Source organism: Pithys albifrons, chromosome 1 (assembly GCF_047495875.1).
Source record: "Pithys albifrons albifrons isolate INPA30051 chromosome 1, PitAlb_v1, whole genome shotgun sequence".
NCBI classification, from domain to species: domain Eukaryota; kingdom Metazoa; phylum Chordata; class Aves; order Passeriformes; family Thamnophilidae; genus Pithys; species Pithys albifrons.
Window position 1 is genome coordinate 24,655,307 of NC_092458.1, and position 27,649 is coordinate 24,682,955.

A 27,649-nucleotide genomic window follows, 5' to 3' on the forward strand; every position below is an offset into this window, starting at 1 on the left:
TTTTGATATTTTTAATTTTTATTAATTTTTATTAATGCCGGGACTACATATGTGTATGTGTATATATATTGTGTGCATATATATATATGTGTCTGTCAGATATTTTCATTGCTTATGGTAGGTTTAGTCTTACTCTTGAGATCCAAAGTAGCTATTACAGAACATTCTGTCCTTATTAAAAATTTATGAGGTTGTTCCTTTAAAAGTAATGAACATCTTTTAAATAAACTAAGAAATTACTTTTAAATAATTAAAAAACCCCAAGAATATTTTAACCTCCTTTGAACTCCCCTTTGAAATGCAGATTAGTATGACAGAGAAAATATTTTGCATTGTTTGAAGCATTTGAAATCAGTGCTTAAATTACCAGAAAACTTCAGCTTAGAATTTTTGAAAACAGTGTTATATACTTGCAGTTATTTCTTGTTGACACTTACAAGCAATAACCATAAGCAGACACATTTTGTGTCTGCTGTATCCAAACATGTTTAAGAGCTGAGTCCTTCTCTTAGCAGTGGGCTGTTCTGTGCTTCAGAAGAGTCAGCACTGACACCACACCAGAAAACCTGTCAAAAGCCCCCTGCTGACAGTCCTGCCCGAAGAAAGAAATCACTGCATGTAGGTAAGACTCAAATGAACTGTAGTTGTTAACATAATTTATTCACTAACTTGAAAAGATTCTGTTGCAAATAGCAAAAAGCATCTCTTGTTGTAGGAACAAACAAAGCATTTGATGATATAAGTAACCAACCTTTTGAAAATACAATTACTCTTCATTTTTACTTTTCAGCCATCTTATTCATTTGTCCAAAAGAAACAAACGTCTGCTCCTTTGTGTTTCATCACAGGCCCTGCAATGAAAAATTACCCATTTTTTGAAAGCTCTATAATTTTTTTAACAGTAGATATTAAACCCTTATATCTTTTTATTCTCAGGAAGTACTTATTGAGCAAGAATGAAGAGCTGATCTATGTTTCAGTAGTTACAGCATTACTTACACTAATATTTCTCTTTACTACACTTATAACACTATATTTCTCTTGGAAGTATCCTTTGTATTTCCTCTGTATGCTTGCAGTCTGACACCAAGTTTACCAAGCTGAAATAAAAGAAACCTTCATCCTTGGGGAAAGTACAAAGTACAACTTCGTGTTGTAGTAATTTTGTGTTTGATGTTGTGTGTAGGCAATCCCTTAAAAATTTGAACTGAATACCAAACAGGAACTCAAAAATCCCAGGCATGTATTGAGCAGTAAGTTAGCTCTTTTAGCTCTTCTTTTCTTTCCCATTCAACACCTACAGAGCAAACAAAGACAAGCCTGCTGCGAATCCTGAGCCATGCTGTGAAATCCAGGGAAGGAAGCCCAGGGGAAAGAGTATCTCCAGAGGAAAAGAGGTTTTCTGTCAAAAAGAGTGTGAAACCTATAACTGTTTTGAAAGGCAAGTTGACAGGACAGGAAGCTCTGAGTGGCACAGAGGATAAAATTTCTCATGCTGCATTTGTAACTAATGGCACCTTACTTGAGGCAATACTGTGCAGATCTGTGGTACAAAGGACTGAAAGTCAACTGACATGCGGAGAGTTGGACATGCAGGATGGTGTTGCAACAGTGACCTTACAGCTGTGGCCAGACTCCTGCCAGTGCCCAAACCATGCAGTTTACCATGGCTTAATTGTGTTCACAGTATGCAGCAGTTGTGACACAGCCAGGCCTCAGACTGCTGAAAGGATATCACATGTTGCTTCTTATCAATATAAGAAATAGATCTTGAGAATCTTGTCGTACCTTGTTGTACAGTAACGCACTGTTGTTGTGGAACAGTAATTAGTGTTGAGGTTAAAGGTGAGAGTAGTGGTTCTAATTCTGTGGTACTGCTGTAAAAAGAGGTAGCACTTATTAATGTGCTTAATCTTACAAAAAACATGCTCTCTGGCACAGGCACACATGTAGAGACAATGGGGTTTTCAATGAGGCTTAGATATACATCCAGATTGTACTAATGTCAGTAACTCATGCAGCTCTGAGCTTTATGACAGGTCCTCTAAGTCATTCTAAAACCTCACTTTAAGATGTTTGACATTTTACTTTCCATCAGGTTATATTTAGGTTTTTAAAATACCTTTTATACAGATTTCCATAGTGGTATACTTTAAATCAGCCACTCCTGACCATCCTATTAGTGGTAGTTCTTGGTATCACATCTTGACTTGGGAAATAACCTGGTTAATATTTGGCTTTGGGTAACTATAAATATATAAATACTAATTTCAGTTTAAAAAATAAATTGCCCATCTATTTTATGAATTTCCTCATTGATTAATTAAGGCTCATGAAGTGACACTATTAGTATTAGTTAAACACCAGGAAACAGAGGAAACCTCATTCTCATTGATTTATTTAGCAACTGAAGTAGCCATTATTGTGTAGTCTTTGTGATGCTGCTAGTAGGCTCAAATTAAAAAATGGTGCTATTATATCTCAGCTTATTTATGTGTACTTTTGTGTGCACAAACCCTTTAAGATAATAAAATGGAATTGTTTTCTCTTAGCTTTGAAAACAGAGGATGAGAAAAAGGCATCTAAAAGGTATGTGTATGTGCACATATAAATACATCACAAAAATTGTAGTTTGTGTTTGTGTTCAGTCATGTCAGACCTTTCAAATATATTTCTACCTTGTGCTACATCTTACAGTCTCTGTTCTCCAGCTCTCTAGAGATCTCTTCAGCCCTTTGGTTAAAGACCCATGGCTTGGTTGCTCAGCGACTCACCATCATGGATGCCTTGGCTCCTACAGCTGTCCCTCATGGTACCAAATAAATCCCAGTTCTGGACAAGCATGTAGTTTCTAAAGTATTTGCTGAGGTAAAACTCCTCTGCTGTTTCAAAGCAAAAGGGAAGCTTGGTACCTTTTTCAAAAGAATTTTTTAAATTAATTTCTATAAACGTCAAAATAGCATTCTCTGGTGTTCATTGTAGATGGTTGGTGTGCACTAAATGTATAATGCATATGGACACGTTCATTCATGCGTTAGTAAGAACATAAAACTGATAGTTAATAGTAGTGCTTCTGGCACACTTTACTCTTCAGCCCTTTCACAGTTACCAGTGGATGGCAGTGTGCAGCCATCAGGTGTTCAGCACTTCCTTGAGCACCACAGCCTCTCCTGGTATGTATGAATTCACTACATTCTTTTAGGTCCATAAAGTCGTTTGGAAAACGCTGCAGGTGCACAGTTTGTGGACTTGTGCATTCTCAAGGTTTGCATGTGACGACTAAGACATTTGAAAAAGATCGAAATTCAGTAATTAAAATTTCATTCTAATAGGTGTAGAGAGTTGTGAGATTGTGCAAAATTTATGGTGAGTTGTATATCATAAAGCTCTAATTGCCATTCTACTTAAAGGAAATCCATTTTGTGGCAAGTTGCTCTAATTCTTCTTCTGTGATACATCCAACGAAAGTCCTATGAATATGCTGCAGCTTGTTTTAACTAATAAAAACTTCTTCTTTAAACAATACTCAAAGAAAAAGCTAAACAGCAATAATAAGGCATGAACAAGAGATTTGTAATAGAATGGGAAATAAGTAAAAGATTTATAACAAATATACACAATTGTATATTTTAAAGGTTTCATACTTGCTTTTTTTAAATTTAGGAATTGGAGTTTTTGCTGTGGCATAGAGACTGTGGAATAAAAACCAGTTCCTCTGTTTTAGTAAAACCAAGTCAAAACCAAGATCTGTAAGGAATTTTTAAGCGTGAATTTTTTTCCTAATGCAATTAAAAACTGTGTTTTCAAATGTAAACATTTAGAAATGTATGTTTTAACACTTCAGATTTAAAATAGCCATTAAAAATTTTATTCATCCAATGATTACAAAGCTGTACAGAACAATCTACTGTAAATGAAATGTTGAACAAAAGACATCATGAATTTCACATAATTCTTACATCTGATTTCTGAGCAGTCACTTCTTTTCCCATCTTCTTCTAAATATACCTGCTAAGAGGAAAGTTTTCTTCTATGTTTCTCAATGAAGAGTCCTTTGAATCCTTTACAGGCAACCCTGAGCTGCATGTGAATTGCTACTTGCAAAAACAACCTGGTCTGTAAAACAATGGTCTTTGAAAATAGTCCAAACTATGGTTCACCAAGTGCTGTGTACAAGTCCTTTTAATGGCAATTCATAAGAGCTTCTGGTAGTCTAGTTCAGGACTGAGTTAAGTTCAATGACAGAATGAACAGGTGCTGCACACAGTCCATAAAGTAATCCTTGGGCTTTCTTTAAATTCTGGGATGTAAAGAAAAAGTCATAATTTTTGTAATTTTTTTCATACCTGCTATTCCCCATTAGTTGTATTCAGACCCTCAGTTTCTCAGGCAATGGAAAATTATTGTTTGGTGTGTAGACAAATGGATTTTTCTGGATCTGAAGCTGAATATAGAAAGGAAAAATAAGGTTGGGGGTTGCACACAAGTTGGAACCAGTAGAATTTATGAGCTACAGAACCCACTTTGCCTCAAGCTTCATGTCAGCTTATCAAGGGAAACAGAAAACAGGTTCTTAGACTTGACATAGAGCTTGAATAGGAGACTTTAAGGATCTGGATTATTTCAGTTTTTCAGAAGATTTCATTGAAGACAATAAATGGACATGTTTTTGCATTTTTCCCTTGGAGATCTTAGTTTTCTTGGTGTGGAATGGAGACATCCTTGTTTGCTTTTCAAGGGATAGAATAATTTTTATTCTGGCCTTTGCTAGCAGTGATGGTGGAGTAATTGTGACCAGTATTCTTACCTTGGAGATGCAGCAAGCAAAAATTTCCATGCCAACTGTTCATTAACAAGAGGCTGACCTGTTGTTCTCAGTTTTGTGCAACCTGTCAGTTTCGCCTGAGTTACTTCAAAGAGGTTAATTTATTAAATTACCCATCCAAATTCATATTCAGAAAAAAATTAATGGCTTGGGAGCTTCTCTAAATTATGCTGTGGTAATTCTGGAGGAAACCTTCCCTAGAGAATTGTGTGAGTATGTATTGCAGGTTGTGGCATCATAAGTACAGCTTTCCAAGTCATGGAGTTTTGACTCAATATTTTGCTCAAAAGAACAAGATTCAGATTCAGCCAACAAAAACATCTTTCTTTGCTCTAAAATAAGAAATATTTTGTATAGTTATTGGGCTATGTTTTTTTTTTAAACTTTGAAATTCTGGGTTTGAAATAAAAGCCATTTTGAAACAAGTGAATTCTAATGTTATGAAAGTTAAAGTATTTAATTTAGAAAATAATGAAACATTTTGACACTAAAAATGTTTTCCTGTGATTGCGTTCAGCCAAGTCTGTCAAATTTCACTTGACTTCATGAGAAGTTCTCAAAGTATGGATAATATTTCAAGTTTACTATTTGCTAAGAACACATTCTAATCTGGTTTTAGTCCTCACTAGTATAATAATGTTCTTATGCTTATCTGCCCCTCATATTCCATTCAAAGTGTTTTACAAACTATATTAAATATTTAAATTGTAAATTATGCTGTTTGCACTTGAAGTTACTCTGAGAATTCATAAGGGAATGTAGAAGTGGGTGCCTCCACTACCCTGCTGAAATTCTATTAACTTGGTTTGAGTAACATTGTTGACACCAATCATGGCAGCAGGGAACTTGAAGAGGGGCAATCAGTTCCTTGCCTTTCAGCTTTCAAACTTCATCTGGAAATGACAAATAGCCAGATTTCACTGCTCAGAATTCTGCACAGAGATCTACCTCATATGTCTCTGGCAAGATACTTCATTGACATGTTCCCATTATCTTTAGCTTCTAAGTCATCATAAGATTAATTTAATATTAGGGGCTTTGATATGGTCTGGCACTGATTTGACACAGATATATTAATCAGAGAGAAGATATTCTCAGAAAGAGAGAAGGATATAAATTCACACCAGTGCACCTGGAAAAATGGTTTGTAATTTGGAATCCTGTGATGGCTGTGATGACTCAAACACAAATAAAACATCAGTAAAAAATGTTCTCAATTAAATAAGTCTATTGCTCTAGCTTCTGATTGTTTGTCTTATTCCCCAGCAGGGGTCTTAGTTTAATTTAAATTGAACATCATCAATGTTTTTTCTCATCTATATTCTGATTTCAGACAGGCACTTGGGGAAGATTCCTACTCAACCATATGTGTTGAAGACAGTGTTGGAGAGAGTAGAGTAACATTCTCCATCTTCTCTAATTCTTCCTTGGATTTTTTCTATTTATATTCAACATCAGGGCATTGATATATAAAATAGCTTTTCTTATACAAATGGCTGAGTAATTAATAGACTGAAAGATGGTGGAATTTTGGACTGAGATTTTGGAAGATGTCTTTCCAAAAGTATAACTTTCTATTTTATAATGAAGTTGACTTATGTAGGTGGTGTATTGTGAAATTTGATAAGTATTGAAGTTCCTGATTCTGACAAACCTGAGTCGTATTTTAGTTAATTAAGACTAGTTTCAGTGAGCAATATCCACTTTGTTCTCTCTTTGGGGATCAGTGTGATGGTGAAAACTGTCTCTCTATAGCTGTAATACTCTAATTCCTTAGAAAACAGGGTGCTCCAGAGTAAGAGCATTAAGTGCACTTAAATATATACTCTCACACCTGTATGATAGAATTAGATGCTACCAAGAGAGCATTGTTTTAAGGCAACACAATATAGAATTGCTCTAGACATATTTGTTTCCTTCTGACCTACCCTTCCATTATTAGAGTGAGTTGTTTGACAGTACTGATTCAGTTAGAAATAACTAGTGAAGAATCTTAATTTACAAGTCCTGCATTTCAGAAGAACTCTCTGTAAACTGTGTCTTAATATTGACATTTGTTGGATGTGCTCAGATTTTTCTTTCTACAGCCTTTCAGAGTTCCTTCTGGGTGTTCTGATCAGCATTCAGTCATTCTGGTGGAGGAAAATTTGTATGATAAATGAAATAATTTTCTTTTATTGCATAATAGGTATTGCCATTGGCCCATATTAGCAATGACAAGAAGAGGATCACACTAATTAATCCTCAGGCAGTGAATCTTGATGCCTATAAAGCGAAGCTGGAACAAGCAATTAAATCCTATGAAAGGCAAGTCTCCTCACCAGGAATTTGTCATGTTTGCAGACTAATTTTAGTATTTTCTCTTGTAGTGTGTATTTGCTCGTACAATCTTTGCACAATACTGACAATTCTGCATGTTGACACACTTTAATCCACCATCAACTTGTGGGACAAATGTTTATTTTCTTAAATAAAATAAAATGAAGCAGAATGAAAAAACATCAGATGATAGGCAAGGAGATAATAAGTAACATGTTGAACATCTTGCTCTTGTCAATGACAAAAGCAATTTTTTTGCTGGCTGAGAATAAACCTGAAAGCAGCCATCCCTGTGGAGAAATCCCCCCTAAACATACAGTGCTAGCCAGACTTTTAGCGTACAAGTAAGTTCCTAAATCTATAGACTGACATTTAAATGAGGGATGTGCTTTTTGCTGCCAGCTGTATCACCTAACTAGGGATGCAAGAATATAACTCAGACACCAATAAGATACTGACAATCTAATTTTTTTTTAAAGACATATATGTTATGCTTATTAATTCAATATCAGTAAAAGCACAACAGAAGTAAATAGGACAAACACATAAGATCTCTGAGCTATTTCTTTCCATGATCTAATTTTGTGCATTTTTTTTGAAATGATGCCATTATTTGACTATGGTGTAATTCAGTAATCATATGAGAGCTTTGACTAGAATTTTTTTAATAATTTATTTTTAGGCTGTATTCTATAGCATTTACAGATGTCAGTCTTTTTTAAGACCAAAAGCCTCTTGATGAAAAGTGCTAACTCTTTGGTTTTTTTATGAATTCCATTTTAAGGTGTTGGGTTTTTTCCTCTGTACCTCTGTGATTATACCACTTCTTTTAAACGCATGTAATAGCTCAGTTTTTCATCTGAATTGCCCTATATCCATATTTTGTGATAAAAATCAAGAATTATGATTTGGAAATGCTGCTTGCTATGTGTAACATTAATGGAGTTCACTGAGTTAAAATCTACTGGCTTTGTCTGCTCTGTCACTGAGACAATAATATTATTATCAGGCTGATGAAGAACCCATAGAAATTGATTTGTCACTCATTTTGATAGAAGGTTCAAGTGATGTATTTGTGATGGTGACTTCTGAAATTCAAGTTTTTCATTGCTGTGCCATACCATTGAATTTTTTACATTTATTGACTTTGATTTTCAGGGGAAAAAATGTTTTCTGGTTAAACCCTGATGATCTTCTATTGACAGCATCCTCACAGTCTCCCTAAAACTGTGGTGATTAGGAGTGCTGTTTACTTATGTTTACCCAGAGAGTTCAATGAATCAGTGTATTTACAATAGTAGAAATGTGTTCCTACTTCCATGAAAAAGTATCTTCTGTCTGAAGAGCCTTATAACTGACTGTGACAAACAGATCTCTTTGCTTTTCCTCCACATGTGAAACAGCAACCCAGTCAAATTTATTTTGCTTTCAGTGCCACAGTACTTTTCCAGTAATTGAATGCGCAAAAGTTGTAGTTCAGCTTCGTGAATATTTGTTGGTCACAAATTTATTCTGACATGTATAGATGAAAAATACATCATAGCATGCAGTTTTCAAGAACAGAAGCAAGCATGACAATATATTCCCCAAATGTAGATCAACCTTAGCATCAGGTTTAGAGGGAAAAAAGTGGTGAGGGGAGAATTTTTGTGCTCTGACAAAGAGAATATACAATACTGAAGATGAAAAACACTGAAAGCTTCATAACGTGTATGATTGTATAGCCTGAAGCTTTTACAAAAGAGTTAGTTATGAGTGTGCACATTTAGAAGGATGAAAAGGGCAGTGGAGCATGCTGAGACTGCAGATTGTAAAATAACTAAGTCATTTATATTCTAAAAAGGCTGGGATTTGGTTTCTGGTAGATAAAACAAATCAACAAGAAATTAATATTCAAAATCTGTTTTTAATGTGCTTATTTTCTTACATGCACCTGTAAATCTCACAAGACTGCTAAATATTCTAATGGTTACAGACCGAATTTTTCCTAACAACGAATTTGGTCTTGTATTTCTAAAGGAAATTTGGAAATTGTTCTATAATTACAGCAATTAGGATCATTGGTAGAGGTTTATTTCTGTAGTATGAAATGAAGTAATTGAGTTATGGCTTATTTGTTTGAGATGTTTATAGAGAAAACCATAAACTAGGTGATCTAGTAAGACTTTATAATTTATGTCTGGAAAGCAAAAGCAGAAATTTTAATGGTGCTTTTAAAAGGTCTCAGAACTGCATTGCTTTGGGATAATCACTTCTGTTTTCCCGTCAGTAGCTTTTCTTCATAGCCAGAGTTTAATGAATTAGAAACCTGAATATCACAACCGAGGGGTAATCTTAGCAGAAAAAAGAAATTAGCACTACTGCATTCAGACTGTGTTTTCTGAAACTGTTTAATTGGAGAAACTGGAGCTTAACTGGCATTTAATCAGTTTTGTTATTTGATTTAACTTGTTGATATTGAAGAGAACCATCCATAGAAAATCCTGTCAGGAAGCAGCAGTGATTGCCATTAAACCTTCTATGACCCTGAAATAGTCATGCAGCTACTTGATGGAAGATACTGTTTTCTCTTCTTTTGCAGTTGATAATTTCATAGCTGAATGATAAGGATACAATTTGATGATACGGTGCTCTTGGAATACAAATCAGTGCAGATATCTTGAGAAACTGTGTTTGTTTGCTGGTTTTGAGATGATCAGCTGCACAAGGAACTGCATTCCATCAAAATCTGCTTTGCTTTCTTTAATAGGTGCCTGAACCTACTTATTTGGAGAGCACTATCTCAGGAGGAAAGAGACAAGTAAGCTACCATTTTTTGTTTTCTAGTGTACCTCTGAAAGGCTGGTCATAAGTATTTGATAGTTTTTTGTCACTATTTTTATAACCAACTGGTTTAACTTTCAAATATTTCATAACTATGTATGTATGTATGGCCAGACTTGGCGAATGAAGATTTGGGCAGGGCTCTCCCCACGTGGGTGTGCCCTTCCAGCCTGCACTGTGGATTTTTTAGGTGAGGCACAGCGTGCGCAGAACTGGCCCCACCGTTTAAGTCCTGAGGTCCATCTGCCACGGCCGAGCAAGCTTGGACAGTGACAGGGAAGTCCTCGGGACTGTCACAGCACCCAGTACTAACTGGGACTGACCCTGCTGAGCATCCGAGATCTGACGGGATGGGATGGCAGGGAGGCTTTGAACTGCCAGGGGATGGTCCCACTGAGACTGGAACTCAGGTCCTTGGGATTCAGAGTCCAGAGCGCTCTCCTTTACACCATGGGACCGCCCTCATAACTATACCTTTCTTTCAAAAATGTATGTGTAATTCTGGACCTCCTTCTTGAGATGCTGGTTATTCTTAAAGGAAAGGACTTGCCTTCCATTTGAGTGCTGCTGCTCTATCCTTAATCAGCGCCAAGTGGCAGGGCCTCGGGAGGGCAGCATGTCACTGCCTTTGGCATCAAAGTAAATCTCTCATCATGTCAAATGCACTTCAGTGGCTGGTTTGTAGAAGAGTAATTAAGTGCCTCGACAGCATATGCTGGATCTGGATATCACACTAGCAGCTTGTACTATTTTAACTAACCTATTTCTGTGTATTGATTTAGAAAAATAGTAGCTGTATAAATAGGAAGTTAGAATCTGTTTGTGTCAGAAAATTAGGTGAAATCAGTTAATGAAAACTGATGGGTCTGAAATATTTGTAGGCAGGAAAATGGGAATGAAAACTGGAATGCTTTTAAGAAGACCTAAGCTAATGAGTAAAAACCCTCATAGTTCTATCATTAGTAAGGAGAACTAAAACCTGTTCTGGTGCAGAGAGGAACTCAAGACTGTTAAATAAAAGAGCAGCATATTATTGGGGGGGGGGGGGGGAGAATAGATGTTTATTGATAGACAATGAGTAGTACAGTACAGAAATTTGACAGGGTGTCATCCAAAGATTCTTTTTATTGGTAACATATGGCAAGTTATGCATGTAATGAAAAAAAGTCTTAACAATGGTACAGTCTGTTGCTTGTAGCATATTACATCATTAGTATTGGTGTGTAGATATTGAAATATTTGACATATTTCTCTACTAAGTTTACAATTTGAATGACCATGTTCATGTATTACAAAAGTATGACCACGTATTTCCAAAATCAGTAATCCGGAAAGAGAGAGTAATAAACAAAGCCTAGTATCTTGGTCACAGGAGTCCTGAAATTATTGTTTGAGGAGCCTTCTGGTTTGCTAGTGTGTATTAAAGTGTTACCTATAAAAGTAGGGAAATTCAGTTTCACCAGAGAAATGGTAATACTGTGCTTGGGTTCAAAGTGATTAAGAGATCCAACTCAGGAGATGCTGGCTTGACATTCATTAGGAATTAATCATGAATTCAGGTAGTAAAAAAAAATCTAGGTAAATAATTATACTGGTCAGGTTAATTTGAATACAAAATAGTTCTTAGAGGAGTAGAGAGATAAGCAGTGACAAAGAGTATGGCCTCATGGTAGGCCTCATTGTGGCTGTACGTGTTGGTAAGGCAGACACTTCAATACTCTCTCTAGTGCTAGGCTTCACTTTTTTTTTACATGTTGGCAAAACTGTAGAGAAGAACTAAAAAAAAGCTAAAAGGACTAAAAAAACCTGTGTCACTTCCAATTGAAGATGCAAAGAGTTCTACCCATTCTGGATTTTGGAAGGTTCAGTTTCTTTGTTTTTTTTAATCAATGAGATGACTGTATTTCACCTTTTGGTTTATAAGTACCTTCAGTGTGCAGCTTCCAGCTGACTGTTCAGTCCAATGGGTGTTGACAGAATCTGAACCGTGGATGGAAGCAAACTCCTGGTCACTGCATGAAATTGAGTAGTGCAGGACTGACAGAGAAATAATCAGTAGGTGATTGTTCAGGTGCCAGATAAAGTAAACAATAAATAACGGCGGAGGAACCAGACACCACACACAGATCATTGTGATCAAGTGAATGCCATTTCTTTCACACTGCACACAGTTTATATAGGGCTAAAGCTATGTTCTGTTGGCTAAATTGAACCTCACACAACCTAACTGCAAACTCTAATAGGTTATAATCCATATCTCACAAGTCCAATATTTTGGCGAATTCATCCTGTTTTCAAGAACACCTCCAGAGTCTTGTGGGAGACCTGAGGAGTTCTCACAAGAAACCTCCGGAGAGTTGCCAAGATCTCCTGGGCAGAGATCTCTCCTCCAACGATCAGCACAGCAGCTGTGACTTTGTTTATTCTTACCTGCTTTCAGTCTCACAGGGTCTTATATAGATCTGAATTGCTCACCTGAGATTTTTCTGTACCAACAAGTGATTGTCTCTTTTTATGTGATCAGCCAAGACTGATGTGGCAAATCAGGACTTAGTAGCTGTCTGGTGCCATTTTAGGCTTTTTAGATACTTGCTATTTCACCCTACCTGCTGTTCCAGAAGTCCAAGCATTTCCATGATTTCTCAGTTATGTCTACAAATTCTTTGTTGATGCCTCATGTATTTTAGAACACCTAAAATGACACCAGGTATCCATGCTCAGCCACTTGAATTTTTCTGTAGACACCTTTCTGTAAGATATGATTAAGCCAGGTGTGATTGTCTGACTAGACACAATGGTATCTGGATAAAACACAAGATTGTGGGGCATACAAATAGATGAATACAGATTGGATAAATCTGATGCTTTATTCTGCCTTTACACTTTATGATTCTGTTTGTAAAGTACTGGCATAATTGAAATTTGTCTTGCTTGTGATTATTAATTTTTTAATGCTTTTTTAAAAGATTTAAAGAGGATAAGCCAGTCCAATATATAAAGCACAAAGAAGCTTTGCTGGAGGCTTTAGACAATCTGGGATGGCCAATTTCCTATGAAGATGTAAAATTGCTAGAAGATGAGATACTGACAGCATTAACATATATGCAACAAGCTTCTGATCTTCAGGAAGCTGTCAAAAAGGAATATGATGAGAAAAGCTCAGGATCACACATAAGCAACAATAAAAAGGTAATACATAAGAAGGGATTTTTTCCCTCCTTACATATTCCTCTTCATTATGCAGTTCTAGAATAATTTTGTTCCAAGATTATAGCTGGTAAACTAGATGTTTAGCATGATGCTAAATAAAATGGATAGAGAAAAGAAGATAGTTAAAAAAGAGGGCAAGCTTTCAATGACTTTTTTTAGGCACTGGGGAAACAGAAGTTGAGAAAACCACAGAAATCAAGCCTCTTAGAAATTATTCTGAACAAAGCATCCTCTGCAACAACAGCAGAGAGGAGAAAGAACAGATACATTAAAGGCAATTATATTATAAGATTTGGTTGGGTTAATATCTGATAAACAGGACTAAAAATCTTATAATGTTGGAGTAATTCACTATAATTTTCATGGTATATTGTAAAAGAAAAAATGGAGACAAGAGGAGGGATTCAGCATCATATTTGTACAATAACTGTCCATAAAATGTGAGTGTACATGAATTGGTGGTGAATCTCACAGAGTTGTGAACTGAGTCAGTGGCACCTGGAGCTCATCCTGAAGTGGACACCCACTTTTGGCAAAGCAGAGTGCTGTCTCCAATTCATTAATACATTAGTCAGGCATTAATACAGTAGTCTAGGTACTCTGAAACTGTTACTGAAGTTTGTGATTTGGTGTATATATGTGTGTATACGTATATGTATATATATGTATGTATGTGTATGTCCCAGATGAATATCTGATTTTACTTGGAGTGCTGTTGAGAGGTTTGATGAAATAAGTATGGAAATACATGAAGCAATAGATATAAAAATAAGGTTAGTAAGTTATTTCAGGCTGCCCTATTGGAAAAGACAATACACATTTTCATTTTTAGAGTTTTAAAAAGTGATTTAATTTTCCCCAATAGAAAGATTTCTGAAGACGCTATTGATGCTTTGAAATTCTCAGTACTTAGCTCTGAAAAAATGCAAAATATTTCTCTTATTCAGTTTCAAGTCTTTTCATCTAAAAGCTTGATCAAACAGTGCTTCCCTGGGAGTGCTGCTGCATCTGCAGAATTGCTGTCGAGGTAGAGTAATACTATGATAATATTAAAATCAGCTCTCTAGGAAATGAACAAGAAAGACAATCTTTCCTCAGACCTCTAAGTTCTAATAGAGGTTGAGTAAAAGCAAATAGAGAATTAATTGTAAAGCTCGTATATTAACATATTCCTTTTCTTGTTCATTGTTTTATATCACTGAGTGAGGGAAGCTACCCTGTGGTTGGCCTAGTTTCAGTGAATGCTGAGGAAAGTCCTGTGCTTTGTATTATGTAGGAAGCATAATCAAATATTCATCATAATTATATTCTGTCCCAATGTGTGCATGTACACATACACAAACCCATTTATAGACACATATAAATCTGTTTAAAGAGTTAACATAAGTGAAACTCAAATGGTCATAGTACAAACCTACACTGTGAATGCTCAGCAATGAATGGGAATGTACAATTGGAATTTGCAACTGTAAATGATGCCAAGTATCCATATTCACTGCTTGCCAGATTATAACAAAAGTATTTTGTTTTATTTGACATTTGTTGACTGAGATATACCTGGTTTTTTCACAAAGAGCAACAATAGTTTTCACAGTAAGTTTTGGCCTTTTACATACTATAGAATAACTTATAAAAATAATTTTTGTTAAATTGAATAAAATATGATAGCTCAGGCATGTATAAAAATAAGTAATTATGCAATAGATCACTTTCTGTTTTCTGAAGTTTATGAGATTTTTTTGTGTGTTATGTACATTTGAAAAATTTTATTATCTTCAGAAAGAAGATGGTCTTGATTCATTTTACATTAGTCTGAAAATATTTGTATTGCTAATAAAGCTATTTTAATTATTGATTTACCTCTGCCATATAATGTCCCAGTAGAAAAGCAGCAGAAACATGTCCATGTTTCATTTGTTGACTGTAATTCTACTGTTGCCTTGGAACAACCAACGTGTGCTCTCAGACACGATGTGATTAACATTGTGCAATCACTTACCCTCAGTCAACCCGCTTTAGGAGCCTAATCAGAGCAGCATCTTCAGTAATTGCTAGTCTACACTGAAAGGCTTTAAGAGTGAGAGGCAGAAATGCAGATGTAATTAGAATTCTGTTTATGTGGTAGAAAAACAGTGGGAAAAAAATGAAAAAAAAAAAAGAATGGGAAGCCTTTTAAAAATGCTGTTGGATGTGTTGCCAGCTGTGATGTCTGTCTACAAAAAGGGTATAAAGAAATAAACTGTCAGGTGAAATACATTACAGCAAGGAAAAAGCACTGAATGAATATTTTCATTGCAAGATGGGGTAGAAAAATCACAATTGTCCTGGAGCTCTACTGAGTAAGGCAGACTTCTGAATTTCCTGCTAATTTTTTTCACTGAATTTATAATAAAATCCCTTAGATTTCAGGTTCTGAATTATCTACACAACTTCTTAAATGAATTAGTAATCCTTTTTGGATGTCCTTGCCATGAGAGCTTTCTGTTTAAGCCTACAACTGAATTAATGGTCTGGTTATCCTGCCCCTGACCTTTTCTGGGAGTTGTGTTCAGGCTGCTTTGTTTGCAGCTCTGTGAAAGGTGGGCTATGTCAGGAGAATGGAGTAGACATCCACCCGCACAGGACCATGAGATGACTGAAGATCTCTAGTGACGGAAGAAGGAAATGCTGTAGAAAATGAGCAAACATATTTAGTTGCCATCATGCAAAACACAGAACACTGAACATGGATGACTACCTAGTTGGAGGGCTAATTGTAGGGCTATATTGTACTGAGTTTACTCAGTTCTTTTTGCTGTACTGATCAAAGCATATGTTGACAGAAGTCTCTCTCTTCAGGCTGGCACTCAGCTTTCATCTAAGATACTGAAAAAGAGAAATGTACCATTTACTTTGGTCTGATATTGTTTCGCCCTAATAAGTAACTGGTTTGACTTAAAATACTTTGTTTTCTGTTTCGATCTTGTTAGGCAGAACAGTCATTCTCCTGTTCTTTTTTTTTCACACCGAATTATAAAACTGTTTACAACATTATGTGACCTAAAAAAACCAATTGTTCAGGGTCCCCTACTCACCTCTTGCTAGACAATCCCAGGTCACAGCATTACTGTTCTCTAACTGTGATAGGTTCCAGGATAGTTTGGTGCTTTATGTTAATGGCTGTAACATTTTAATGTAAAGTGTTTCTTTCCCCAGTGTTGTAATCTGTCCTTGGAGCACGATGGAGAACATTCCCTCTCATACTAAATATTTCTCTTTCTGAGCAGGTGTGGATTTCAGGGTTTGCAAAGAAATAAACCTGCATTTGTTGTTAGGGATTAACTTTCATTAAGAATATACTTTTTAAAGTACTATGTTTTCCTTAGGATGACTTCGAATGTGTAAGGCTCACACTTGTTTGTGATCCTGCTGAGTGGTCACCATATGATTAAAAATCACTTAAAATAGTTAATGAGCATAGTAAAGCATGTTTATATGGGTGGAAAGGGCCCTCTAGTGGCTCATTGAGTCTCTTCTTTCTGAAAAATGTATTTCATACACAATTGATTTAACTGTTCTTATTTCAATATCTATAGGCAAGACTTGATTCTTTGGAAGAATGGAAATTCCATATTTCCCTTTTATTCCCTGGTGTCCTATTTCTTCCACTCCTTATTCTTCCTCACTGTTTAAGCATCACTATTCTCTCTCTGTTGATACCTTTTTTGCATTCATATGTTTCCTAAACAGCTTGGCATCTCCTGCCTTTGTCCTTGTGTCTCTTTTAGGGAGACAAAGGCGGAAAAACCATTCCAAATAGCACAACAATAAAAAGTTATAACTACAAAGAAATATTTGGTGAAATTTTCCATTGTCATCAGTGAAGTAACCTACTGAACAGACAGTGTGTAGGTACAAAAAGAGAGGCTCTTTCCTAGAAATGGATTTCGGTTTACATAGAGAGGGCTGGTTGCCACTGACAGCCTGGGAAAAGCAGTGGTTGCTTAGCTATGGAGGTGTCAGCATTATGAAAAGCCAAAGCTTGAGCCAAGATACATGGAGACCTGAATAGTCTTCCTATCCATTCTCACTTATAGTAGAAAAGGGCAACACCTAATTTTTCTGAAAGGGAATTAAAAAATGCAGCATCTATTGGAAGGTAAACAAGGTCTTCTTCACCCGGTGTAGTTCATTGCATTGCCTTCAACAGTAGCAGAACTAAACAGGCTGAAAATCCTCAAGAATCAGATGGGGCTGTTTTGTAATAAAAATGCTGAATGCCAGAAATGGGCACTCTGACAGTGCCTGGGTCAATTGTGCTGAACACCTAAAAGCTGTGCAAGAGAAAGGAGGGATGGATTTGAATTTAGACAGTGTTTCTGAGCCACCTGAGTTCTACAGGACTCAGAATCCTCATTGTGGATGCTTGTGTCGTCTAGCATTTGGATTAATGTGGAGTGCTGGAAGTTGCCCAAGGTATTAGTCAAGCATTACAAATTAGTTGACAATAAATATTCAGCAGCAGCTGTCCCTTTGGAGCCTGAGGAATTAAGTAAATAACTTACCCAAATACCTTCTTGTGTCTGTGGAACTGTGAGTCTGCTCTCAAATCAGCCTTTGTTAGGTTGTACATCAAGCAGTCAGTTAAGCCCTGTGAAGAGCCTTTGGTTTAGACTGAGTTTGAAAGCCAGAATTGTTGATGCAATTAATATTCTATAGGGATAAAGAATAAGCTAGAAAAATCCCATATATCTCCCATTTAAAATATCTCCTTGCCTTTGTGTGTGTGCGTGTTTTGCTTATTTTTAGGGCTTTTTTAGGGCTGTTTGTGATTTTTGTGGGGGAATTTGGAAAAAAACAGATCATCATAATTATGGCGAAACTGAGAACGAACTATTTAGTCAAAGTTATTAGTATCTTTTCCATCATTATTGACTGTTAGGATCAATCAAGTACATCTTTTCAGGAAGAAAAATGCCATCAGGCAAGGAAACAGGTCATACACACTCTAGCAAGCAGGGGTTTTACAAAGGGTCTGAGTTACAGTAGTTTTCAGAACAGTTTGAAGATATGTGGAAAATTTTGAGATTTCAAATTATGTATCTCTGTGATTCAGGAGAGCTGTGTAAGAGGTGAATGCTTGCAAATGGTTCACAAGATGAGCTAATAAATACTTTAAAAATTAAAGGTTAAATTTATTTAATGGTGAAAATAATTTTTACCATTTTCATTTAATGGTAATACTGATTTATTATAAGCAAGCTTGTATTTCATATTTAGAAACATTGTTGTGAGCAGTATGGAGAAAATAATAGAATTAATTTGCTATTGTAGTAAATATACATTATAGTGTTATTCTTGAGGATTATTAAAATGTACTTATAGAAATACTGGGATTATGGACTTTCTAGTATTAGAAAGAAAATGTTTTTATATAATCAATTTTCTTAAATTTCTCAGGAAGGTGTTCTCTCACATTCTGATATATTCACATAACGCTCTAATTCTCTCAGAACTTCCTGTAAGAGATGCCCTGAATGGGAAGATATTCTTTCTTCTAGAAAAAAAAAAAGGGGGAATTCAGGAACATGACTTGTTTTAAGACAAACAACAATGACACTCTGTAAAAAATTAATGTGAGATCTAAAAAGGCTTTAAGGTAAAAGAATATGGTGACTGTAAAGTCACATATGCAGAAGCTCGGAAAGCCTGACAGCCTATCTTTACATAGAGGCACTTTTGAGTGTGACTATTTTTGACATTGCATTTCTCACCGCCCTCTGCCTCTGTTGTGTGAGACACATCATGGGTTTTTCATTCTTCATTCAGTTACTACTAATGGCAGTCACTGATCTTCAGCAAAGAGCTGAGTCAGTGCACAGCCAGCCAGCCCCACTGGCATTTTTATTCTCACCATCCAGTGTGTGGAACCCTTGACTTATTTATGAGCAATTCAACAGTAAGCTCCGGTGTTGTGTGAGGCCGTGGGGTGTTACAGGGATTGCAGTCAAGGGGTCTGCCCCACAAAGAGAAGAATTAGTGTATGAACTGGGACAGTGTTGGACAGTGGCAGATCTGGAATACGTGGAATATTGTGCTAAACTGGAATGTTTTAAAATAGCTGAAAATTTTAATTTTGAATTTTAATGAAACATCCCATACAGTGAGGTACTGTTAATGAAAATCAGATAGTTGCAAAGACTCTTCTAGCTGGACAAAATGAATCTATTAAGCAAATTCTCTTATTCTGAAAAAGAGTTGATTTTTCCTTACCTCATCCTTGAAAATTAATTGTGCAATTTTGTAAAATTTTTAGTAGGAAAATGGTGGCCAGAGCTATAATTCATCAAGGTAAATTTCTGCCTGAACACATGAAAATATAGGTATTGTTATGACCATATAGAACAGGATTTTATAGTGAAAAATCTTAGATTAACTTATCCCTGAGTACTTACCATACTTATAACTCTTCTGAAAGTTTAAAATAATTACAGTTTACTGTGAATTCTCTACAGAGGTCATAGCATTACATTGCCTAAATTTTTACATAATTCCAAAGAATAGGTTGAGGCTGACTGGCTTAACTGTTGTGGAAAAAATAATTGTGTCAAATTACAGAAGCTTGAAGAAGAAACTGTGAAGTCAAAGTCTGAGACAGGACAAAAATGCCAAGTATTTGTGACTCGCAAAAGCCAAAAGGTGATTGCAAGATCAGATGTCACAGGATTTTATTATCCAGGTATATATTTTTGTCCACATTTTCAATATTATTTAGTGTTTCTTAATGCTGATAAAACATAAGTTTTGGTCATAATTAGCTACCTATTACTTAATGAGATTTAATATTACATGTGCATATTGATGCAAAATTAATATATATTTTATACAAGCACATATATATGTGCTTATATAAAATATAAGCAGACATTATAAGAAGACATACATTTTGTAAAGTTAGAAAGCAATGATATCTTTGTATATGAAGAGTATGGAAGGAAATCCTTGTGAGTAACTGAGTACCCAAAAGTGTCAACTATCCCTATTTGTTATCTCTGTTGAATATTTCTGTTGAACATTTGGCAAGAGCTGAGCTTTTACATGTATTCAAAAATTCACTAAATGCTGCTGCCCTTTTGTTGAGTTTCAATCAGGAATTAGTAAGTAAAATTGAGTTCTGTCATTTCTTAAGAAAAATCATCTCTGTGTGTATGTGTGTTTATTTTTGTGTTACTTTTGTTTGGGTTTTTTCAGTTACATGTTTTTAACTGTGGTAATAGTTTCAGTATATCAACTATCATCCACTTGATCAGCTTACACATTTCAGACCGTTACTTGAAAAAAACTCTTAATTTTATTTTTCTAGCATTGAATAAGAATAGTTAGTAAGATGGAGGGGTTTTAGGTACAAATTTCTCTAGTGCCCTAGCACAGCTTACCCTGGCTAAACAAAAATGAAGATCTGTAGTATAGACATGTTTGACCTCAGTGCTATGTGACAGCCTGTAGGATTTTTTAAAAAAAGTTTTCAGGAGGGATGAAAGAAAAATAATTTTAATATTTTATGATGTTGATTTTTAGGAACTGTGATAAAGAATACCAGTTCTACCTGTGCACTTGTTGACTTCAGCAATGGGGAGAGCTGTGATGTGCCTGTGAAGTTCACCATACCTGTGGGAGGGGCTATGCCTTGCCCACACCTGCAGGTGAAAAACAGGGGAGGGTTATGACAGCAAATATGCATTGTTAATTTTGTTTATTTGGCCAGACCTACAGTAAACTATAGATCTTTTACATCTTTTAAATACATCTTTTTATTTTAAATAAGAGTTCTTAGTGATAGTAATATTGTGCTATTTTCAACATGCTGGTTTTCATTTGTTTGAAGCTAGTTTTTATTGTAATCCTATTTCTTTATTTATTAAAATTTGTATTCTAAATTATTCTATATTGTTTTCTTTATAAAACATGACTATGTCTCCAGTTATAGAAGAAAGGTGAGCTATTTATTTGCAGAATTATTCTTTCCTAGCACATAGATTATAAGTCAGAGGACCTTTTACACATAGAGTGATGTACATCAAGTTTTATCCATTAGTTTTTCATAGCATGTTTTAAATCCAGCAAATAACTATATACTAAGGCAAAAACCAGCAATTAACAAAATTAAATTTTTATTCCATTTCTGGTTTTATTTAAAATTTATAAGCTGACTATGTGTAATCACAGTTACTTTTTCAAGTGATTCTTATTTTATGTGGAAGAGAGATGATGGATACAGAAAGGATGCAGAATGAAAATGGCTGTTTTGAATGTAATAAACATTTTTATACTTGCTTTGTTACACTTAAAACTAGAGACATGACTGGGTTTGTTTTTTTCCTATTTGAGATGAAGGCAAATTCTGATACAGTATTTCCTGCTATTCTTTAAGGGGAGCATCCAACTCTAGAGATCTGCAGAATCTGATAGAAAATTGTGACTTGTGTATTCAGTTTTAAAACAATTTTGGATAAGTCAGTTACATATGCAACTACCTAAAATTCCCAAGGTTGGTTTAAAAGCTTATTGAAAACATAAAAAATTGCATAAAGCCCCAGGGAAATGCACAGTTGCAAGAGTTTCCTCATTCAGTTCAACTTGCTAGCTGAGCCCAGGTATTTGTAGTAAAGCTCTTTCCTTTATTTTTGTTTTGTGTTCTCTCCCTGATATGGTGGCAGTTGAGAGATCACTGCACGCAAGGACCAAGTTCTTTTCTTTTGAAGATCCATATTAAAGCATGATGATTCATGTAAAAATATCTGAGTATTTGCCTTTTATGTCTTGTAAACCTCACAAGTTACATGGTTCTTGCATTGCTGCTTTCCTGATGTGCGGGTTGGAGATCATGTGCTTGCCAGAACTGGGACACAGGCAGGAAATGAATATTATGTGCCTGCCATTGTCATAGCAACACCAGAGAGGGTGGAATCAGGTGACAAACTCTACACAGTATTGATGTTCAACAACAGGGAGGTAAGGAAACCAGTCTGGCAATGGTTTTCCCATTATTCTGTTTTTGAAGAGGCAGCTAGAATTTTCCAGGCTAATGAGCTCACTGTCCCAATCCCTGTTTTCAGTGCTCAATGATGAGTTCACACAAGAGACCTGAATCAAGAAACTCTGTAGGATATTGATTCTTAAATCAAACCCTATTCTTTCCCCTATAATCTGTTTGGTGGCTTTCACAAGTTCCATGCTGCTAAAATGAGAAACACTGGGAGTTTTATCACAGTCAGTATAGTCTGAAATTAATTTCATTATGATTGCTTGGATTTTTAGTTCGTTATTTTAATTATTTAATTATTTATTTATTATAATTTATTATTATAATATTTATTATGATAATTTTACTGCATTTTTCTTAGTGCATATTAAAAAATTACATTGTGCTTAAAACTTTTAATTATCATTATTAAAGGCTGATTACAGTTACATTAAAACAGTTGAAATATTTTACATATGTATTTTCATTGTCTTTGAGATTTATATTTTGATTAGATGAATGCTGATTGTGTTATTACAGGAACACTGTGTAAGAAATGAGCTTATCAAAATCAGCCAAGCAAAGTATGCCTGTTCCTGTCAGTACATAAGAATGGTGCAGGTGGTGGATTATGAGACGTGAGTATGTTTGAACCTAAAAATATAAAAGTTTTTTATATGAACTCTAAATATTGCACTTCAAATTCAGCCATGCTGTCAGATTTCCATATGTAGTACTCTAACTACAGCTGCTCTGAATTGTCTGACTCTACATATACAACTAAGTTTATCTGACCTATTTTCATTCTTGAAAGATTGGTGGGGTGTGACGGTTTGAAGCTTTTTCCCAGGAAGTTATTAAGAGCATTGCTGGAAGGTGAGATGGAGTTTCTATTTTTTGTAGACTTTATTCTCCTTTTAAGATAATTATTGTGCTATAAAGCTACAAATTAAATTGCAGGTTGTTTCTAGGATCCTGGTTCATATTTAGGGCTTGAATTTGGGAAATGGTGGGGGGACAGTGTGTAGGATAAGTATGAGCTCCTACTTAAGTTCTGCAGAACTCGTGCATCAGGTGGAATACTATGCTGGTGTGAAGTGTACACTGAAGTGGTTCCAAGTAACTGTGGATTTTGATTTTATCTTGTATTAAGTTCTAGTTTAACCCATTTGAAATAGCATTGAATTGTGATAACCTCAGAGCACCAACAGCCTCTGACAATTAGCAACAACAAACTTTAGGATGGAGAATAAGATCAGAACAATAACCTAACATATTTCTCCAGAATACATCCTCAACCCACAGCAATGTGTTATTTAAGAGTTCTCTGAAGCAGAATTGGAGTCTCTTATTAGACACTCTTGATGGAATTTTCTTCCATTCATTTGTGCTGGTTTAATTTTTTGAACCTGTGTAAATTTTCGTCATTTGTAGCTTCTTCCCAGAGGGAGCTGTGCAGTTTCACATTTTGTGTGAGAAATCAGTTTTGTTTTGAGTCTTTCATCTGCCTTGAAATCCCACAGGATGAAGGATTTCCTCTTCCATGTATGTCAGTGTAGTACGAACACTGCTGCCAAGGAATTGTATAATCACTGTCATGGGAAGTTTATTCCAAAGATGTGCTATGAACAGGACAAATTACACCATTGAAGGCAACTTTGCATCACAAAATCACAGAATGGGTCATGTTGGAAGAGACCACAGTGGGCCATCTGGTCCCACCTCCCTGCTCGAGCAGGGCCATCCCAGAGCACATGGCACTGGATTGTGTGCAGATGGCTCTGGAATATCTCCAGTGAGGAGACTCCACAACCTCTCTGGGCAGTCTGTTCCAGTGCACAGTCACCCACAGATGTTCTTAATTTTCATTGAAATGTTCTACTATGATTATCATTACTAAAGATCACATCTAATAATTTTGGGCAAGGGTACCAATTACAGGCTGATCTATGGATTCCCTGAGAATGATGGGATGAAAAGCAACTAAGATTCAAGTCCTCTTTCCCACATATTTTCTAGCAGTGATTCCAGTACAGTTTAAACTCAAACTTCCATCAGCTTGCAGCCACAGCACACAAACAAATGAATTGTCCCTCCTTTATTGAGCCTCAATGCCCTTTCCCAGACCAGATGATGGTAGCCTTTTCACTAAAAAGCAAACCTGAAGGCCATGGTTCCCTACTTCATGCATACACACGGTTGAAGAGGCAGTTATATAACAGATCTGAGTTCCAGCACAGTCAGTAGAAGTCTTTCCCTTCTACTGAGTTGGATTATAGTCTAAATGAGGGAGTGTATTAAGAAAAGATGTGACTAAATGCATAAGCAATAAGAGTAGCTTCCTTTTACATGCTTTGTTTCATGACTGAGTGCTTTAATATAAAATTTAATATTCACTCTCCAAACAGAATTTATTGACAAGCTGACTTGCCATTTTTATGTACAAATGATGTGAAAAATTAGTTACTTACTGGCAAACAGGAATTCCTTGGAGAATTGACTGAAATGAATGCATTAAATGGAGTTTCCATTATAGCCCTTATCTTTCAAGAGGGTGTAGAAGAGTGCTTTCTGATGAAACTTGTTATTTATTATATTCTGAAATAGATCCCTACCTCCAATGTCATACTTAGAAGGGAACAGTGCAGTATATTGCTCATAGGTGTGCAGAGATCTAATGGAACATGCTGACATTTTTGATAGAAACAAAGATGAAGCATAATTTAATTGGAAAGGAATCAAAAAGTTTGACTGCAATAAGATATCAGAAGCTTAAAAAGAGACAATCCTTTTGTGCTAAATCCTGTAGTAGTAAAGGAAAAAAAAATAGAAGTCATAGCCCAGGCTCCCGTGCTGTCAGGGAGTCCTCAGTGCACATAGATGTATTAAAATAGCTTGGCTAACTCCAGTTCTGAGTTCTTTGGGATTGTCTTTTGATGTTTTTGTGGTGTGTACTAGGTGTCAGGCTTAATTCACCAATCTGTAGAGGTAATAATATAGCCCTCAGCATTTTAGTATCGGACACCAGCACTGTTTGGGGTGTTTTCCTGCCATCACAGTGGAAAGAAATAATTATAGCAGAACAAGCACTCTGCAAATGTAACTAAAGAATTCCATATGTAAAGTAAAACACTGTGGAATCTGGATCCATACTGTAAAAGAGCATTATGGCACAAATATGGCTCCTTTCTGGAGTCATAAAAGGTAGACAGAATTAGGGGCCAGAATCTTGTTTTAAGCTATTGTTTACTTATTTTATAAGTAAAAGAGAAACTGAATTGTAAGACATTTACAGCTCTGTGAAACAAACCAGAGTGTGATAAATCATTCTCTTGTCAGTACTGTGAGGTGTGGGAAAAGGTAAAATCTGTGTCTTGTAAAAAAGGATTTAAGATAGCAAAATGTGTGTGCTCTTAGCTTTGTGAACTTCCTTGTGTGGTTTTCTAGCCCGCATGGCAAGACCTCAAAGCCCTATCCTCACTCACCTCTGAAAGATGAAGAAGGAAAAGGAACAAAGAAAAGTATTGTGGAAGAAAAGAGGGGGAAAGAGAAAAAGAAGAGGAGTGCAGTAGACAAAAGACATCCCAGGGAGAAGAAGTCAGACTTTGACGATCTTTTGTTTTTCTCCAGAAGTGAAGTAAAACAGAGAGGAAGAAATTCACAGTCTAGCAATAAAGAAGAATTTCGAGGTAAAGAAGTAGTTCTGGAAAATTGTAACTGTTAGGAATTAAACAGTTGTGATAGGCCCTTAGTTATTCCCCACACAAGGAAGTAGGTTTCTGCATTTCTTGGTGTTAGCCCAGTTTATTTCCCATGTTCTGTGTGATCTCCTTTGAAAACCATTCTTGACACTTTCTTAGCATGTGTTTTCACAGCAAAGGCAGTAAATGAATAAAGCACATTCCAGCATATGCTACCATAATTTCCGTAACAGTTGTAGCAGTGAAGATGCAATAACACCAAATTTAATACCTGCTTATAAGCAGAGTATGTATTCCAGTCCTTCCACTCTTTGTTATTTGTTAGATTAAAGGTATGTCTGTGTTGCAGATATTAAATTATTTTACCTGTAGTCAATGCTTCAGAGGTTAAACTGCTTTTAGTGTATGAGCTAGCACAGTCAAAGCTGATATCAGTATCTCTACTCCCTGTCACTCTGCAGCCGAGACCTGGGCTAGTGTAGGTCTGCCATTACGTGCCACTCACCTCTTTATTTTAAAAAGATCCTTCTGTCAGTGGAAAGATAAGAGGATTTTTATCCATGCTTGCTAGGTGTACCTCCTTGTACTGTTTTAAACATGTTCTCAACATCCTCATTCTTTATTTACCTCCAGAAGTAGTAGATTATTAGATTCACTCAATCATCATGTTTTGTCAATCAACTAGATTTTGCTCCTCTGAATTTTTCTTCTATGTCCTCACTCATCTTTTAAAGGCTGTCTGCAAATTCCATTTACATTGGGTATTATGGCACCCATTATAATGGGCAATTTAGGAGTGTCCTGGTTAGAACAGAGGTGCTGGCCTTGTGCACTAGCCATGTGAAAGACCACAGCTCCACATTTAGGGCTACTTCACTGGAAATGCTCAGTTATTCCAGATGCCTTCCCCTTGGCCATCTTGAGGTGCAGATACTGAGTAAATGTCAAATAATGCTAATGTGATCAGCAAGTCCTGTAACTGATTCCATGCAGCTTGAAGGAAAGATTAAATGAGAACAGTGGCTATCTGCGCATTTTAATCCTGCCTAGATTTAGCAAATAATCTCATAGTACTCTAACAAGACTTCAAGGTGGTATGCAGGTCAAACATGCTGAAGAGGGACCCCAGGAATATCCATTATGGCTTTTTCTTTCTTGAATAGATTTTGACTTATATAACCTTCTGTGTTTAATCAGAAAGGGAAAAGGCAGTGAGCTGATGAAGATGTTAAGGAACACTATAGGGTCATTTTCACAGGATTCCATTAGATATCTCTTTATCCAATCTCTGTACGTGACTGCATTTATTCTCTTCAGGTGTAGATATTTGCATCATTTTTATACTATGCTAAAGTTTCACAGCACTTGGTGTACATAATTTTGTAAGTTATATCAAATGTGTTACTTGACTCCTGATATAGACATCTGTTTTAATTGTGTTAATACTGGATTTCATTTTAATGAGTGAGGAGAATAAAGAAAACAAATTTGCCTGGCATTGCTTTTTCCTACTGCCCTAGGTTCAGGCTAGTATGAATTACTAGTTTACACTTACTGCTTGGCAGTTCAGTTGTGTTGATGACCAGATCCGTGAGATTCACCTACACAGGATAACACTTTTGATAGTAGTAGTCATATTTAATTATATTGATGTAAGTGTTAAATAACATCAGTGAGGACTTGGAAGGCTCTGCTGTTCTAATGAATTATTCATTAGATATTTAAGTCAGGACTCTAAATAATGAAAGTAATTATAAAGTGAAACATTCT

At 35.8% G+C, this 27,649-nt stretch overlaps 1 protein-coding gene across 1 annotated transcript in view; it reads left to right on the plus strand.

Moving 5' to 3' along the window:
* Positions 1 to 25,931, plus strand: part of VWA3B (von Willebrand factor A domain containing 3B) — a 64,863-nt gene extending 38,932 nt beyond the window's left edge. Inside the window, 12 exon segments of the mRNA XM_071570053.1 lie at positions 513 to 622; positions 1,304 to 1,497; positions 2,573 to 2,589; positions 2,712 to 2,868; positions 7,014 to 7,132; positions 9,894 to 9,944; positions 12,934 to 13,156; positions 19,775 to 19,895; positions 20,735 to 20,858; positions 22,030 to 22,168; positions 22,719 to 22,816; positions 25,626 to 25,931. Coding sequence (XP_071426154.1) covers positions 513 to 622; positions 1,304 to 1,497; positions 2,573 to 2,589; positions 2,712 to 2,868; positions 7,014 to 7,132; positions 9,894 to 9,944; positions 12,934 to 13,156; positions 19,775 to 19,895; positions 20,735 to 20,858; positions 22,030 to 22,168; positions 22,719 to 22,816; positions 25,626 to 25,902 — 1,630 coding nt within the window. The 3' untranslated portion in view covers positions 25,903 to 25,931.
* Positions 25,932 to 27,649: the final 1,718 nt, after the last annotated feature.